Source organism: Canis lupus, chromosome 32 (assembly GCF_011100685.1).
Source record: "Canis lupus familiaris isolate Mischka breed German Shepherd chromosome 32, alternate assembly UU_Cfam_GSD_1.0, whole genome shotgun sequence".
Taxonomy (NCBI): Eukaryota; Metazoa; Chordata; class Mammalia; order Carnivora; family Canidae; genus Canis; species Canis lupus.
Genome location: NC_049253.1, coordinates 29700368 through 29717749, shown reverse-complemented (window position 1 = coordinate 29717749; position 17382 = coordinate 29700368). Strand labels below are relative to the sequence as shown.

Genomic DNA, 17382 nt, shown 5'->3' with positions numbered 1-17382 from the left:
GGCAAAAACACTTTGCACAAAGCAAATGAACTTTGTCTTCATGGTGGTAATAAAAGTCTACATTTAATATTTAACCTAACCATACCCTCTTATTCATTTCATTTTATTTATGGGTTTGTCTTGTTGTATTTTGTTGGCTTCAGCTGAAAGTTAGAGATACTTGTCTATTTTAGGATAAAAGTGTTTTGGATACTTAGATGATAATATTAAGCTAAGCATTAACTAATTCTTGGACTTTATGCTTATATGTGTGTGTATGTATGTGTATACATACATATGATATGGATATGGATATACCTTCTATGGATAACGTTCTTATGTTATCCGATGATTTTTTCTTTTTGGAATCTTATAAATTAATTGAAAATACTGAATTACTACTACTCCTATTGATTATAACTGAATTTATAACTAAGTTTTGGTCAAAAAAAAAATGAAATAGGGACAGAGAGCTAGCCAGCTTGCATTAGTGCTTGGTGTTTAAGAGATAAGTTTTGTTTACTCCAGAGAGCAAGTGATTGCTGTTATTTTTTTCTGATATTAAAGTGGTTAATTTCTAAATTATGAAGTATCACATTTGCATCATTTAAGCATTAATACATGTTATGTAACAAAATTACTACGTATTTTATAACATTCATTAAATTTTAAATCTATGGGTAGTCATATATTGGCAAATCTGTAATTTTCAAAAAGCTTCAATATGCTTAAGAATTATGTAGAGATTAATTTGAAAGTTTAGTTTACAAAAAATATCTTTCTGAGTGTATTGCATTCATCTACCACCCATCACACACAAACTAGTTTGAGCTATCAAATTATAATTGATATTAGTAAGTATAATAATCTGCTAGAGCTGCTAAAACAAGATCCCATAGACTGACTTAAACAACAGAAATTTATTTTCTCACAGTTCAGAGATCAAGTCTGAGATTTAGAAGTCTGAGTTCAATATTTTGGCAGCATTAATTTCTTCTGAGACCTCTCTCCTTACCGTGTAGGTGGCAGTCTTCTCCCTCTGTTTCACATGGTCTTCCCCTGGTGTGCGCATATGCATGCACCTGTCTGTATTCAAATTTCCTCTTATAAGGACACTAGTCCTACTGGATTAGGACTTGTCCTAAAGACCTCATGTTAATTATTTCTTAATCTGTCTCCAAATACAGTTAATTTCTGAGGTACTGGGAGTTAGAGGTTCAATATATAAATTTGGGGGGGGGGGAGAGAAAGGGACACAATCCAGCCCAAAACAGGAAGAGATGAGAGAAAGTGTGTGTGTGTGTCTGTGTTCACATGCTCAGATTACTAAGTAAATGAAGTAATTTTATTAACATGACAGTTAAGTGGCATATTTATTGGTTTAATTTAGGAGATATTTGTGAATGATAAACCTACTAAAAAAAAAAAAAGCCATCAGTGGAAATAAGAAAAGTAAATTCTAGTTTGATGCTAACATTCCAATCTCTTGACTAAAGGCATTTTGCTGGGAGTGATATTAGCTGTAATGTTGAACAAGTCATAAACTATTATTCCTCATCTGCAAAACTGATTTAAAATCGCTTTACCTAACTCATGAGATTGCTCCACAAATAGGAAGTAAAAGAAAGTCCTTTGAGAATGTAAATGTGCTAGCCAAGTCGTTACTTACAGGATTTTAAAATGTAAATCCATTTTTGTCTTGTTGCTGCCTTACCATACAACTTACCATAAATATTCTAAGTGGAAAATTCTTAACATAGTCAAATTCAGGAAGTCAGCTGTGATGCAACAGAAAAACAGTGTCAGAAAATGTAAGTTTAAGGTTTGGCTCTTGCCTATACTTGCTGAATAAATCTCCTCAAACCATTTAAAATCTTGAAATTTATTTACTCATTTGTAACTGACATATACTTATTTCACAGGGAATCATTTATGAGGAAAAAATTTGATAATATCAGTGGCATGAAAATCATATATTGAACCATGTGATGATAATCAGTACTTTTGTGAACTACAAATCTCAAAATATAAGATGGTGGCATAATATGTGACCAAGTAACCTATTAATGAATTTTGTTAACATTTAAATTGGGACAAGCAGTCTCAATGTCTAAGCATTTATCTTAATATTCTATTTTTCCAATAGACGTGCTACACAAAAGATGGAGCATAGTATCTTCACCAGAAAGGGAGATCACCTTGGTGAACCTGAAAAAAGATGCCAAGTATGGTTTAGGTAAGTCACTGTGAGATCTTAAAGATATATAAGAACTCAAAAAGAAAAAGTCTATAACATAACATTGGCATTGTTGATCAAGATACTGGTTACCCACCCAGTCAGGAAATGTGAAAGATTACAAGCAAAACTTCCTCCAAATTTAGCAGTCCTATTGCACATGTTTTACCTATTTATCATATCCGATATGAGAATCTCTACACTTCTGTATATCGGACAAACTGATCATTAGTCATTGAAAGCACCAGTATCATGGAGTTGTTTTTTAAATGTGTTGTTTCACAGGATTTCAAATTATTGGTGGGGAGAAGATGGGAAGACTGGATCTAGGTGTATTTATTAGTTCAATTACCCCTGGAGGACCAGCTGACTTGGATGGATGCTTAAAGCCAGGTACATTATTTACATTTAGGTACTTTCCTAAGTACTTAAACTGACAAGTGTGAATTTGCACACATAGCAAAAGCAAAATTGGGCAAAATAAAAATAATGAAAAATAATATTGGGCAGTGACATTTCTAACACAGCATGAAGTTCTCTGTGTTTTTGAAAATAACTGGATTATCTATTTTTACAGGAGACCGTTTAATATCCGTGAATAGTGTGAGTCTAGAAGGGGTCAGCCACCATGCTGCAATTGAAATTTTGCAAAATGCACCTGAAGATGTGACACTTGTTATCTCTCAGCCAAAAGAGAAGATACCCAAAGGTAATGTTGTGGATGTTAGTTAGCTGTGTGTTCTGTTTCACTTTCACAAGAACCTCAGTATTGTGGATTGAATTAAAGCTTAAATTGGATTTAAGCAATGTTGTGGATGTTTCTTAGCTCTGTATTCTGTTTCACTTTTCAAAAGAACTTCAATATCATGGATTGGATAAAAACTCCAATTGGATTAAAGCTCCTTATTTCCTTTCTCAAAATTTAATAATGTATCTCTGTTTGTTTTAATATTATGGATTAGTATAACTTTTCATTCATCACTTTCAAGATTTTCTATCTCATTCATTTTTAGTACTATATGAGTAAAAATGGATTTGTTGTGCAAAATTTATGTCACTTAAGTGAATTTTGAGTACTTGATGCATTCCATCACTTCTTAGGGCAAATCAGAAATTAAATTATTTACCCTTGTCTGATTAATAGAATTATGTAATAGTTATCTATAAAGTCCTATCTTGAACAAGATTATAAAAAGTAAAAGGATAAAAACAGAAATTTTAAAAGACCATATCATTTTGTCTTATAATTCCTGCCATTAGCGTACTGTGGGAGAAAAGGCACTTGACAAAGATTAGGTGACTTGAGTTTGGGCCGTAGTTGTTTTTCTTTAAAGAGGAGACAGTGATCTTGACTTTGCCTTGTCTAGCGTGCAGAGTTGTTGTTCTGAGGCTCAAGTGGTAAGGCAGTGTTTGCAAAAGAAGCCCATGTGGCACATGCACTGAAATGCACTGGGTGGTGAGAAGGGCTCCAAAGTCTATGGTCAGATTCTGTTCTCCACTGCTTAACACTGTATACCCTGAATAAATCACTTGAACTTGCTAAGCTTCACTATACTCATGTGTCAAATGGTGAATATAGAAGTGCTTATCTTATAGGTTTTGAAAATTAAATGAATTAATATATGTAAAGAATTAGCACATTGCCTAGTACCCATTAAGCACTTCAAATGTGAGTTTTAGCTGTCATTATTAACAAGATTTTTCAAAAACATTAGAGTGCTAATTATATGCAAGTTACCTTCATCCCATAGATCCTGAAAAACCTATAAAAGAATAAATAAAAGAATAAATATTAGCGAAAAACAAGTTTAGATAGTGAATTTTAGGCATAATTTCAGACAATTATGATAAAATAGAAACAACAAACATTTCATACAGTATGTTGTGACATAAATTTCTTACATTTTATACAGATAAGTTTTTGACTGTGGTTTCTTTTATTCACTAAATATTTTTATATTTATATAGAGTGTAAGTATTTACAAAATATGTACATATATAAATAGTATTTTTCAGTAATTGTTACTTGAACAAACACAACAAACAGAAAACACCATCACTGCCCAAAAGAACCTTATAATCTAATTGTAGTCTAGTCATCTTAGGCAAAGGAAGAGGATTGCATGAAAATGTAGCATACTTCTGAGTTTCAAGCAGCCAAGACAAAAAAGTGGGGGATGGGGGGGTCTTTTACTCACTATTTTTTAGCAAAGGAAGCATGTGAATTCAGGAGAAATTAATTTTCCCCCTAAATAAAACTCTAAGGGACTCCCATCCTGATATTCTTTTCAATAGATATTTATAGAAAATTCATTCATTTGTTGAACAAATATTTACTGAATGCCTATGATGTGCAAGACACAGAAACTCTGCCCTCATGGGACTTATACTTTCTCAGGGAACATATACTGAACAACTAAACAAATGTTTCATTGTAACTATGATAAATATTAGGAAAAAGTCCAAGTACTGAGACCATTCAGCAGAAAATTTTTACCCAGTGGAGGGATCAATAAACTTTTCTTTTCAGCAGACTTTCATGTGGTTATTTTATTTTTTACTATTTACTCTCAATAAAAGTTAAAGGCATGATGTTAAAGTATAGTTCTGTTCAGCTAGATTAATCTTACCATATGTGTAGCTATATATACTATAGTGTAACTTGGAAGTAAAACTCAAAGAACCTAGAACATTACCAGTATGTACATTGGGCTATTCCTCTCAAGAATCAACCATCAAAGAGGAAGGTTTTTATTTTTCTGAATGTTTTTAAAGTTATAGAATACATACTAGTTTATTAAAATAAATCCAATTTATCTAAAAATCAATGAAGTAAAATATAAAAGTCCCCTTACCCTATTTTCTAGGGAAAGTCTTTGGTGTCTATGTCATTATCTATATATTATAAATTTTTGAAAAAAAAATACTTCCTGTATACATACAATTTTTTAACTAAAAGTATAATGATTGTCTATAATTTAAACATCCGTTTGCAAGTTGCACACTCTATGTTCTGAACATCCATGAATATACACCTTTTTCACATGACATTATATATCATGTCATGGGTGTATCAAAATTTAATGTTTTTGTTGTATATTCAAGTTAGCTATAATTCTTTTACAAATGTTACTCCAACAAATACACTTGTATATACACCATTGGGAAATGTACATATTTCTAGAGATTAGATACCTAGAAGTAGATTGAGTATGCACATTTAAATTTTCGACAAATGCTATCTGTTTGCCCAAGTTTTATTAATGTTTAGTCAGCCGTGTAGATGTGACAGGGCTCTTCTCACACGAGCAGTGGTGGGAGAAATTATCAGTCATTCTCATTTTTGTCAGCCACATAAGTAGAAAATTTTTTAAACTGCATACCCCTGAGCAACAGTGAGAATGTCTTTTCACATGTTAATTATTTGTACTTTACTCTGAATTTCCAGTCTACATATTATACCATTGTTGCATAGGAGTTTTAAATCTTTCTTACTTCTAGAAACTCTTTGCATAATTAGGGATATTAACTCTTTGATTATTTTTTGTTATTTTTGCAAATATTTTCTCTCCAGTTGCTCATTCCTCTTTTAAATTTTCCTTGGCTTCACTTGCTAACATAAAACTTTTCATTTCTTATGAATTTACACCTGTAATTTTTTAATTCAAATCTATGATTTGCGTCTTGCTTAGGAAAGCTTTAAGTGGCTTTTGGTAAGAACCATATATATATAAGGAATTTGGAGTTGCTTTGATAACTATTTGGAGTCCAAAAAATGCAATCTAGAAATACAATTTAAAAACAAGTAAATAAATAACCATTAATAAGGATCAAGGAGTTTTGGCAACTCAAATTATTTCTAGTTAGGGAATCAAGAAAATCCTCACAGAGGAGATTCAACTTGATGTAGGTATTGGAGAATGGAGATGGGGAGTTCAGGCAAGGGGGGTATGTATTTTTATAGAAAATGCAACAGGAATAGCCAAAAGAGGGGGCAAAGGAAGCAGAACACACCTTTTACATTTGTCGGATCCTTATTTTGGCTCCAGGACCTGGATTGGGTGTTGTAAATATGCTACCCTGTGTAAAATCCTCCCACAATCATTAAGAAACACTGTGTAAGGATGGAAGCACAGGCATGTGTGTCACTAACTTGTTATTCTCCTTGATGGATTTTGACTTCTAGTGCCTTCTACTCCTGTGCACGTTGCCAGTGGCATGAAAAACTACATGAAGAAACCTTCCTACATGCAAGGCAATGCTATAGATTCTTCTTCTGAGGATCACCGCTGGCCACATGGTATCCCAAGACACATCTCAGAGAGCTCTTTTGGGCTGTCTGGGGGCCTGCGGGAAGGAAGCTTGAGTTCTCAGGATTCTAGGACTGAAAGTGCCAGCTTGTCGCAGAGCCAGGTCAATGGTTTCTTTGCCAGCCCTGTTGGTGACCGAACCTGGCAGGAATCACAGCATGGCAGCCCTTCCCCTTCTGTGATATCCAAAACCATTGAGAAAAAGAGGAATTCTACTGACAGTAATCGAAGCAAAACTAAAAAAACAGGCATTTCTGATGCAACAGATTACTCTGACCGTGGAGATTCAGACATGGATGAAGCTACTTATTCCAGCAGTCAGGATCATCAAACATCAAAAAAGGCATAGTTTAATTTGAATCTCTGGGTTGTGGTTTTGTTTTTGTCTTTTTGGGGTTTTTTTCATTTTCTAAAGCAAACAACAACAAATATATTACAGAGCTGAATAATCTATAAACTGCTTATGTTATTCTGGAAAGGAGGAATAGTTTAGTTTATATATTATGTTACTAACTGCTACTGCATTTGATGCTAACTTTCAGAGAAATTAGCAGCTTTGAATACTAACTCTAAAATGGCCATTATTCTGGGAACTTGCAACCTTATAACAGAAAGGAATGAAGTTATCTATAAGTTGTCTCTTGCATACTTAATGTTTATACTAATAAGATAATTTAAGATCTGAAAAAGTTGTTCCTACATAGTTTGTATAATGGGAAGTTGACTTTACTGTCAATAGCCTAAATTTTTCTGAAGTTCTGAACATATGAAAGTAATAAGAACAACAACATATAAAATTGCTCATTTCCTAGAAATGATATAAATGTAAACTCACATTCACAAGCAGATTCAGAAAAGAATCTTAAGCCCTTTGTTCACCGAGGAACCAACATTCCTCATAAGAGGGTTATGCCCTTATAAATGGGGCTTTAGCTGTTGTGCCAATGTTTATATTAGATTTGTAAATATAAGCAAAGTAAACATGAGGCCTACTCATCTTAGAGGTCCAGTTGAAAGCTGCTGCTTGATATATATTGATTTTAAAAGGAAATAGAAATACTTTGTAAATGTGGGAACATAAAAAGCATCGGACAAAGATTATGTAAAAGCCAGGTTTGAACTGGGTTCTGGGCTTCCCTCTGCCTTATCTTGCTGTTTGACCTGAAGCAAGCACTGTAATCTCTAGACCTCAATTTCCTCAACCATAAAATATAAAGATATTGGATTAGATGATCTCTGAGATGGCTTCCAGCCCTCATGATCTCTGAATTTACTCTATCCCTTAATATCTTGCTTTTCCTTAATTTTTCTTAAAAAAACATTCATCTTCCAGTAGTAATTCATTTTGACTCTAACAAAAAACCCTTTTGTTTGTTTTTCTTTGTTAAGGAATCTTCCTCCTCAGTGAATACATCCAACAAAATGAATTTTAAAACTTTTCCTTCATCACCTCCTAAACCTGGAGATATCTTTGAGGTTGAACTGGCTAAAAATGATAACAGCTTGGGGATAAGTGTCACGGTACTGTTTGACAAGGTTTTCAAATATTTTCTCTTCTCTATTTCCAGCAGCCTATTGTATGCATATTTATTAGTGTAATTATTTTACTTCAAAAGGGAAACCTGTCAAATATTTGCCAAATTAAAAATTGAATTATATCTTAAAACTTTTTTTAAAAAACTTGTGGGCTAGTGACTTTTTCCTGTGGTTTAAAAGAAATTAGACAAATGCTACTTAGTTAAACCCCATAGATTTCATAATGCTTAATCTGAATACAAGACTTAGAAAATATAAAATTAATAAGTATGCATTTGACAATTCTACATGAGCATGGAATAATACACTTTAACCTACATCATAAATAAATTCTAATGTGTATTTATATGTCCATTCTCTCCATAATATATCTTTTTTTAAGATTTTATTTATTTATTCATAAGAGACACAGAGAGAAAGAAAGGCAGAGACACAGGCAGAGGGAGAAGCAGGCTCCATGCAAGGAGCCCAGCGCAGACTCAATCCCGGGACTCCAGGGTCATGCCCTGGGCCAAAAAGGCAGGCGCTAAACCGCTCAGCCACCCAGGCATCCCACCATAATATATCTTAATTGTAAACATGATTAGTATATTAAAATTAGAGGTTCCCAAGGAACATTTGTACTTTTGAGATGGTTAAATATGAGTATAGGCTATTTGATGAAAATTTTTAGATTTTTATTAATTCTAAACTATAACATTTGTAACATTTGAAGGATATTGTTAGTTAGGAAAAGCCATTTCAAAACATGGTAAAAATAGCACTATGAATATATAGAGGTCAAAAACAAAACCTGATTTTCGAGCACTTTTAAAAATATTGTATATCTTTACCTCTTGCCCTTAACTTCTTTAGAATTTTATTATCTTCCTGTTGGGAAGGGAAATAAAAGCTGTATATCCGCAAGAGATGGAGAATCTACTCAGATCTCATTTACAGTATAACAAAACTTATCTACCAAAGCCTTTTAAAATGAAAAAGAAAAATCTGTTCCTTGACTCATAGATTTGCAAGTTGCAGTTTAGCAAATATGATTGAAGTAAATTTTTCCATATGCTGTTTTTTCTGACAGTCATGCTCTCATACTAATTTTGCTTTCTGCTTCTTCATAATGCATGATGTAGACTCACAAAGGGAGAGCAATTCATATACTCAACATATGGCATGTTGTTTTCTTAGTAAAAAGTAACTACATCTGGAAAAGTTGGCTAGAGATATTCTTGGGTTTTGAATTAATTGCATGTGCTAGTGTGGTACTGCTGCTTTGGCTGATGAATGCTTTCTAGGTCTCAGATTTGAAAGATGGGGTGTGAAATTTTTCATATGACAAAATGTTATTTTATTTGTCATTTTCCACTTAGGGAGGTGTGAATACCAGTGTAAGACACGGTGGCATTTATGTGAAAGCTGTTATTCCCAAGGGAGCAGCCGAGTCTGATGGTAGAATTCACAAAGGTAGAGTATTTGTGTGTTTACAGAAATTATACATGAGATTATTACTTCAACAAATAAACAAGAAATTGGAAAGTTGATAGAGACCTTAAAATATTCATAATACAAAATAAGAATACATGCAATTATTTTAAGACCAAAGCATGAAAAACTCCTTGATATCATTCCCAAAAATCTTCTTTCCAGCCTATTCTCTAATATCAGAAAATATCTTTACAGTGTTTTAGTTTGTGTTTTGTACTTTCTAGGAAGCAAATTGCCAGAAAATAGGAAAGGAATAGTGCCCTTGTAAAAACACTGAGTTCTACATTTTTAATAAAAATTAACTAGATTAGTTTCCTCCAATCTTTCTACATTTACAGTCAGTTTATCTTTTTTTCCCCATGATTTAAGTTGATTTTATAATACATAGAATATCTTGTTCAAAATTGTATTTAAGATTAATCACAAAATTTGGAAAGAAAGTAGATACATAATGAAACTCTGTGACATGATTTTTTCCAGAATTTGTCTGAGTCTCTCTTCAAATAAATTAATATAAAACAATGCCACAAGATATTTAAAAACATATAGAATCTTTATCTTATCATTTGCTTTTTTCAAAATTACTGCCTAATTTATAGGTGATCGTGTTCTTGCCGTCAATGGAGTTAGTCTAGAAGGAGCTACCCATAAGCAAGCTGTGGAAACACTGAGAAATACAGGACAGGTAATAATAGCTCATCATACCAAGCTTTTAAGATATGTTGGAAGAACATAATAATGTGTGAATAATATCTCACTGAGGTCTCCAGATTTGCTAGTCAAGAAATCAAGCCTGATTCACATAAATGTTCTGGTATTTTCTTTTCCTTCAAATTGGGAAGCAAATATGACAGAGGATTTTCACTGAGGAAACTTGTCTTTCTATATCACATTTAGCTCAAATATTGCCAAATCTGACAGGAGGAAAGGTGGAGGTTGCATTTCTTTTTAATTTTTTGTAAACATCTACAAATATCTAGTGATTTTCACTTCTAGTCATTTTTCAGCCCAATGGCTAAATTATTTTCTGAAGTTTACCAAATTATTTGTAATGGTCTATATATGTAGTATAGTGGTGATTCTATTCTAGTGTCCAAATCTCTTATAACGAGTTTATGTTATTTCTAGAAGAGAATTTTTTTAGGGGTAGGGGGAGGGATAGAGAGAATCTTAAGCAGGCTCCACACCCAGCATGAAGCCCAATGTGGGACTCAGTCTCACAACCCTGAGATCATGACCTGAGCTGAAATCAAGAGTCAGACTCTTAACTGATTGAGCCACACAGGCATGCCAAGAAATTTTTTTTATTTAAATTAAATTAATTAACATATAATGTATGTTAGGGGTAATTAACATATAATGTATGTTAGGGTATGTTAGGTAGAGGTCAGTGATTCATCAGTCTTAATATAATACCCAGTGCTCATTACATCACATGCCCTCCTTAATGTCCATTACCCAGTTACCCCATCACCTCACCCCATTCCTCTCCAGCAATCCTCAGTTTGTTTCCTATGATTAAGAGTCTCATATGGTTTTCTTTTGAATTATTTATTTTTTTATACAGAAAAATAAGAAAACCTTGATTTTGAAATTTTCAATCCTTTGTTTTTTTATTTTTTTCTTCCTCTAAATTTTGGTGGACTAGGTAGTTACTATAATGATTTTATACTGTCAACTATACAAAGTCCTAAAAAAATTTATCTGTTTTATTATAATTCTTCTTAATGAAATGCTATTCCATTTGTCCAGGTGGTTCATCTGTTATTAGAAAAGGGGCAGTCTCCAGGAACATCCAAAGAACATGTTCCCATGACCTCACAGAGCATCCTTCCAGATCCAGATTCCCAAGGTCAAGACCCAGACAAAATGAAGAAAATGATTCATGTCAAAGACTACAGCTTTGTCACTGAAGGTCAGGCCTTGAGCAACTGTCATCTCACCTTTAACTTCTTTGTGACTTAGTCAAAATTTAATTTTTATATGTTGGATCATAATTCATGCCTGTGTCTCTCTAATTACTCTTGTCGGCTATAAATGATCTGATCGAGTGGGACACCTAAGTGGCTCATTGGTTGAGCATCTGCCTTTGGTTCAGGGCGTGATCCGGTCCAGAGATTGAGCCCCACATTGGGCTCCCTGCGAAAGAAGGGACATAGCTATTCTGCCTATGTCTCTGCCTCTCTCTGTGTCTCTCATGAATAAATAAATAAATAAAATATATTTTAAAATAATAATCTGATGGAGCACTATACCAGTTTTTTTAAAAGACACATAATTGTACCTCTTAGAGGCTGGAAGACCTTGAATAATGAAGTCATATATAAAACAAATTATAGTCACATAATAATGCTTTAAATAGTTATAAAATTCAAATGAAATTTTCCAGGGAAAAAAATAAATATAAATAATTGCTGAGAATGACTTCAAACCCCTATGAAACCTTGACTCTTAACATTTTCTATATTTTCTGTATTTTTGTTTAATTTTATGGACTTGTCAAGCTAACCCTTGGCAGAAGTTCACCTTATAGTTCCCAAATAGTAGTCTTTCTTAAAAACTTTGCAGACCCTTGAACATGCCACTGTCATGGTGGTAGTAAAAAAAGAGAATTAAGAATGATGTAGTGCTAAGTTTTTCATAAGGCTAAAAGCTTTCATAATACAGAAAAGTACCCTTTATTCTGAAATTCCATATATCTCACTTTAAGGGGCATAAGTGTCCTTTATAAGTGATGGTGGTGGTATATAGTCAATTGTTTTGTCTTTTATTTTAAATCCTTATTTGATTACCAAATGTTAGTTACCTAATGTTAGTACTTCTGAATTAGTCACAAAAATAAGCAGAAGAAATAGCCCAGCCTGTATTATTTTATCTGATTATGAAAATAAAATTAGCATACCCACTTTATCTCACTGGCTGGTATCCTTTATTTTTTCCATCACTCCTTTTTTAAATGTGTTTTTTCATTCTTTTATTATTATTATTCTTTCAGTTTCTTTTGTTGATGAGAATTTTTTAATAATGCCATTGCAATTTACTGGAGTAAATTATACCTCACTAAAACATTACAATGTCAACTTACTTTCCCCTACTTCCTCTAGCATTTGTTGTGCTCTTCTTCCCATCTTTCCTCCATTGTTTACCTGAATTTCCCTCATTCTTCTCCTTCCTGGGATTTTTCTCTCTTTTTTTATGTTATTCCACAGTCTTTTAAAACACGTGAGATTAAAGCATAATTTTATTTTCAGAACCGTGATATTAAAATCCTCTCCTCTGTTCAAGTAGCTTAGTTCATATAGCTGAGTTTATTAAGTTTTCTTAATGACAGAGAGTATGAAGTAGAACCCCTTGAATACAGAATAAAAGTACAATAAGAGCTTCTAAAACTGTAAATATTCTGAGAAAATGGGCTTTTTTAAGATGTGTCTTAAAGTATATGTGTTTGTATGTTGATATGTGTACATAGCATGCTAAGAATATTTAAATTTTTTATATCTTTTCTTTCTCCAGAGAATACATTTGAGGTAAAATTGTTTAAAAATAGCTCAGGCCTAGGATTCAGTTTTTCTCGAGAAGATAGTCTTATTCCTGAACAAATGAATGCCAGCATAGTAAGGGTTAAGAAACTCTTTCCTGGACAGCCAGCAGCAGAAAGTGGAAAAATTGATGTGGGAGATGTTATCTTAAAAGTGAATGGAGCCTCTTTGAAAGGACTATCTCAACAGGTGAGCCCCCCTAGGTGTTGAATGCAACACTTTTAATAATGAGATGGGTTGGCCTTTCATAATGATTTCATAATGCTGGCTTAACAGTATCTTCATTTGTCATTCATGGTACTCCTAGGAAGTCATATCTGCTCTCAGGGGAACATCTCCAGAAGTATCCTTGCTTCTCTGTAGACCTTCACCTGGTGTGCTACCAGAAATTGACCCTGCTCTTTTGGTGAGATCTATGAAAAGTAATTCATATTTTTATGGAATAGCAATTGAGTGATTAATTCAGCTATATTGATTTCATCATTGATTGATCTCCTGGGTTTTATCCTACTTTATTCTTTAGCTAGGAGTATCTTGTGTGTGCCCCTTAGCCTCTGAGTGCATTCTACATTTGTAATATAGAGTAATTTGATTCACTTTCTCTTCTTTCCAATTCTAGAATTCTAGAATTTTAGGAGTTTGTTTTCTAAGCATAAATAGGAAAAGATACAAAATAATGGTCACTTTTGTCCGTTTCTTCATCGAACCAGACTGGGAAGCATAATTCTCACTGTGAGCTAGTTTAGATAAAAATGAAAATTATTTAAGATTTTTTTTCCTTTATTTTTAATAATGGAAATCACAGAGTATGTAATATATTTGTCCATTTCCCTTTCTTATGTCAAGGAATAGCTAAAGGTTCCAAAGTCTATTGTGATGGTTATTTACAAATTACAAACTAATAGGTAGGAATCCATACATAGATGAATAATAATATTATTATTGAAGAAAGACAGCTTTTGTCCTGTCTACCTAAAAGAGCATTCCATTAACAATAAACATGACCCCCAGGATGTGAAAGGCAAGAGTATCTAGCCCCAGAAACTTTGGCCTTTATATCACAGTGATGCGGTGGGTAGTGTTAGGATTAATAGGAAAATATCATTTCTGAAGGTGTATTGTAAACAGCATTTTATGAGACTGCATTGATTTTGAGCACTGGATAGGAAGAATTGAGTGGAACTCTCTTAATGAGTATGTAAATTGATACAATCTTTCCAGAAAGCAATCTGGAAATATTTAACAAGGCTTTTTAAAACATCCTGCATGCTGATTACTAAACAGAAAATTACAAGGAAGTAATGAGAAACTGAGGTGAAGCTTCTTTCTGGAAAGGTAGAGCCATCTGTGGGATCCTTATACAGTTCTATGCAAATTTTTTTCAAAGCGTATTTAAGGACTTCAGAAAATACTCATGACAGAAACCTGGCTGGCTCAGCCAGTGGAGCATGCAACTCTTGATCTCAAGAGTTGTGAGTTTGACCCCTCATTTGGTATAGAGATTACTTCAAAATAAAATCTTCAAAAAAAAAAGTAGGATACAAAGTACAATATATACTGTAATTCTGCTTTAAAGTATGTTCTACAAAAAAATAAAGTATATTATACAATATTAACAGTTATTTTTATATATGATATTTACATATGGTTTTTCTAATGAGCATAAATTACCTTTATTAAAAAATAATTGAATGTTTTTAAAATATTTTATTTATTTATTCATGACAGACAGAGAGAGAGAGAGAGGCAGAGACACAGGCAGAGGGAGAAGCAGGCTCCATGCAGGGAGCCTGACGTGGGACTCAGTCCCAGGTCTCCAGGATCATACCCCGGGCTGAAGGTGGCGTTAAATGGCCGGGCCACTGGGGCTGCCCTAACTGAATATTTTAATAGAAGGTGCACCTGCATGGCTCAGTCAGTTAAGCATCTGAGGATCCTGGGATCAAGCCCCACATGGGCTCCCTGCTCAATGGAGAATCTGTTTCTCCCTCTCCCCCGCCCCTACTCATGTTCTCTTGCTATCTCTCTCTCTCTCTCAAAGAAATAAATAAAATCTTAAAAAAAAAGAAAAAAGAAAGTGCTGTTGTTCAACAAGTTGCTTTTCAATTAAATATTCTAAAGTTAAAATAAGTTGTCACACTCCGATTTCTTTAAATATGTCCATTACAGACCCCATTGCACTCTCCAGCACAAGTAATTCCAAACAACAGTAAAGACTCTTCTCAACCAACATGTGTGGAGCAAGGCACCAGCTCAGATGAAAATGAAATGTATGACAAAAGCAAGAAACAATGCACATCCCCATCCAGGAGAAACAGTTATAGTGACAGTAGTGGGAGTGGAGAAGAAGACTTAGTGAAAGCTCTAACAAAGATACCAAATATGAGCTGGAGTTCATCTTTGCATCAGACTCTAAGCAACGTGGTATCACAGGCACAAAGTCAACATGAAGCACCTAAGAGTCAAGAAGATACCATTTGTACCATGTTTTACTATCCTCAGGAAATACCCAGTAAACCAGAACTTGAGGACAGGTATTGTCAATAGTATGTGTAGCACTCAAAGCATCTGGTTATTATTAGCAATGGGAGCAGCAACCTACATTTCTCTAAGAATGAAATATGTCTATTTGTGAACAAACTTCACAGTAATCAGACAGATGATGACTGTATTAGATATCTAGTTATTGTGACTAACCTCTCTAAGCTGTCTAACCATTCGACCTGAGACTTGCTGCTCTCTTGAGCATATTTAGTTGCAGTTGGGAAAGTTGTTTACATTTCACCATCATTCATATTAAAAGAAAGAGAAGGGACCTATATAGATAGTGATGGGGCAGGAGAGTAGGGAGTACAAAGATAAAGGGAAGTGGTTGGAAGGAAGGAGACACAGGTAAGATAATGGAACTGCAGAAGACAGGGAAAAATGAAAATATAAAGGCAAAAAAAAAAAAGACTGCATTTATATTTCTAATAGTTTTTCATACATTTTATTGTTTGCTTATATCTTTGTGTATATCCAGGTGCAACCAGGTTTGTTCAAGTTTCTTCAGTGTTTTGGTTTTTTTTTTTTTCCGCCATTGTATCATCCAAAATAACCACAGAAATAAGACTTGTATTCTTATTTCTTCTTTTTCTTTTTATGTTGGAACACACGTTAAGCTTCTGATAAAATTAGCTTTGGCCTTGAGTTAAAAACTAGGAATCAAAAGTATGTTTATTTAATTTGTCTTATTTATGCAGCTTAAAGAGCTTCAAAATAAAACCTGGACAGAGAATAAAAATTTGTTATGTTAGCTTATAACAGGTATGAAATAAATTCATAGTCCAGAGTCAGGAAAAAATTAACTAGGATTACAATCAAAAGCAGATGTGAATATTTGATAAGCATTTTCTTTTTATGGCACAAACTTACTATATTGGATTAAAATGTATTTGAAAATAATCTTGCTTCTCTGTCTTTGTAGTAATCCCCCTTCCCCTCTACCACCAAACACGACTCTTGGGCAGAGCTATCAACCCCAGTCAGAATCTGTTTCCACTAATTCAATGGATAGATATCATATACGTCACATTTTTGAACCAACTAGACAAGAAAGCTTGACATCTTTGAAAAATGACTTGGAAAACCACCTTGAAGACTTTGAGCTGGTGAGTCATTTCCTCTGTAAAGAAAATTGCATATTTCCTCAAGTAAGGTGTAGTCATACACAATTTCCCTTTAGAGTAACTTCATATCCATGTCCAATAAGTAGATAACATATCTGGTATATTTCTCTGCTGTGAATCAGAGCGGAAAGGCAAAAAGACCTGGGTATATATCCTTACCCTACCACTAATTTGCTGTAATCGGGCAGTTGCCTATAGAATTACTTAATTCTTCTGAGCCTTAGTAGTTCTGGCTATAAGTAACCTCATAGGATTGTAATAAGGACTGTGGAAATATGTGTAGAGCATGTAAGACAATATCTACTATTTCCCAAATTCTGATGAGTTATCTACTTAATTTTTAATCAAGTTTGGTTTTTTCTTTTTAATTTTATTTATTTATTCATAGAGACACACAGAGAGAGAGGCAGAGACATAGGCAGAGGGAGAAGCAGGCTCCATGCTGGGAGTCCGACGCAGGACTCCATCCCGGGTCTCTAGGATCACGCCTTGCGCCAAAGGTGGCGCTAAACTGCTGAGCCACCCGGGCTGCCCAGAATGATTTCCTTTAGAAGTGTGTCATCACCCCATAAGCTGTCAGCAACCTTCATCTCATTCAAAAATCTTCCAAAAAAATTTTTTTATGCAAGTAAATGAAG

The 17382-nt window shown here is 33.8% G+C and overlaps 1 protein-coding gene across 13 annotated transcripts in view; it reads left to right on the top strand.

Annotated features, from left to right (window-relative positions):
• PTPN13 (protein tyrosine phosphatase non-receptor type 13) overlaps positions 1 to 17382 on the top strand; it is a 203241-nt gene that overhangs the window by 150573 nt on the left and 35286 nt on the right. For 8 of the 13 annotated variants that reach the window (XM_038582203.1, XM_038582194.1, XM_038582199.1 and 5 more), the window contains 12 exons: positions 2126 to 2215; positions 2501 to 2608; positions 2793 to 2924; positions 6402 to 6868; positions 7915 to 8061; positions 9423 to 9516; positions 10137 to 10222; positions 11290 to 11452; positions 13051 to 13265; positions 13384 to 13482; positions 15246 to 15610; positions 16543 to 16726. In XM_038582203.1, the coding sequence (XP_038438131.1) occupies positions 2126 to 2215; positions 2501 to 2608; positions 2793 to 2924; positions 6402 to 6868; positions 7915 to 8061; positions 9423 to 9516; positions 10137 to 10222; positions 11290 to 11452; positions 13051 to 13265; positions 13384 to 13482; positions 15246 to 15610; positions 16543 to 16726 (2150 nt within the window). The remainder of the gene's footprint in view (positions 1 to 2125; positions 2216 to 2500; positions 2609 to 2792; positions 2925 to 6401; positions 6869 to 7914; positions 8062 to 9422; positions 9517 to 10136; positions 10223 to 11289; positions 11453 to 13050; positions 13266 to 13383; positions 13483 to 15245; positions 15611 to 16542; positions 16727 to 17382) is intronic. The other 5 variants (XM_038582195.1, XM_038582206.1, XM_038582201.1 and 2 more) reach the window with 2 other exon arrangements.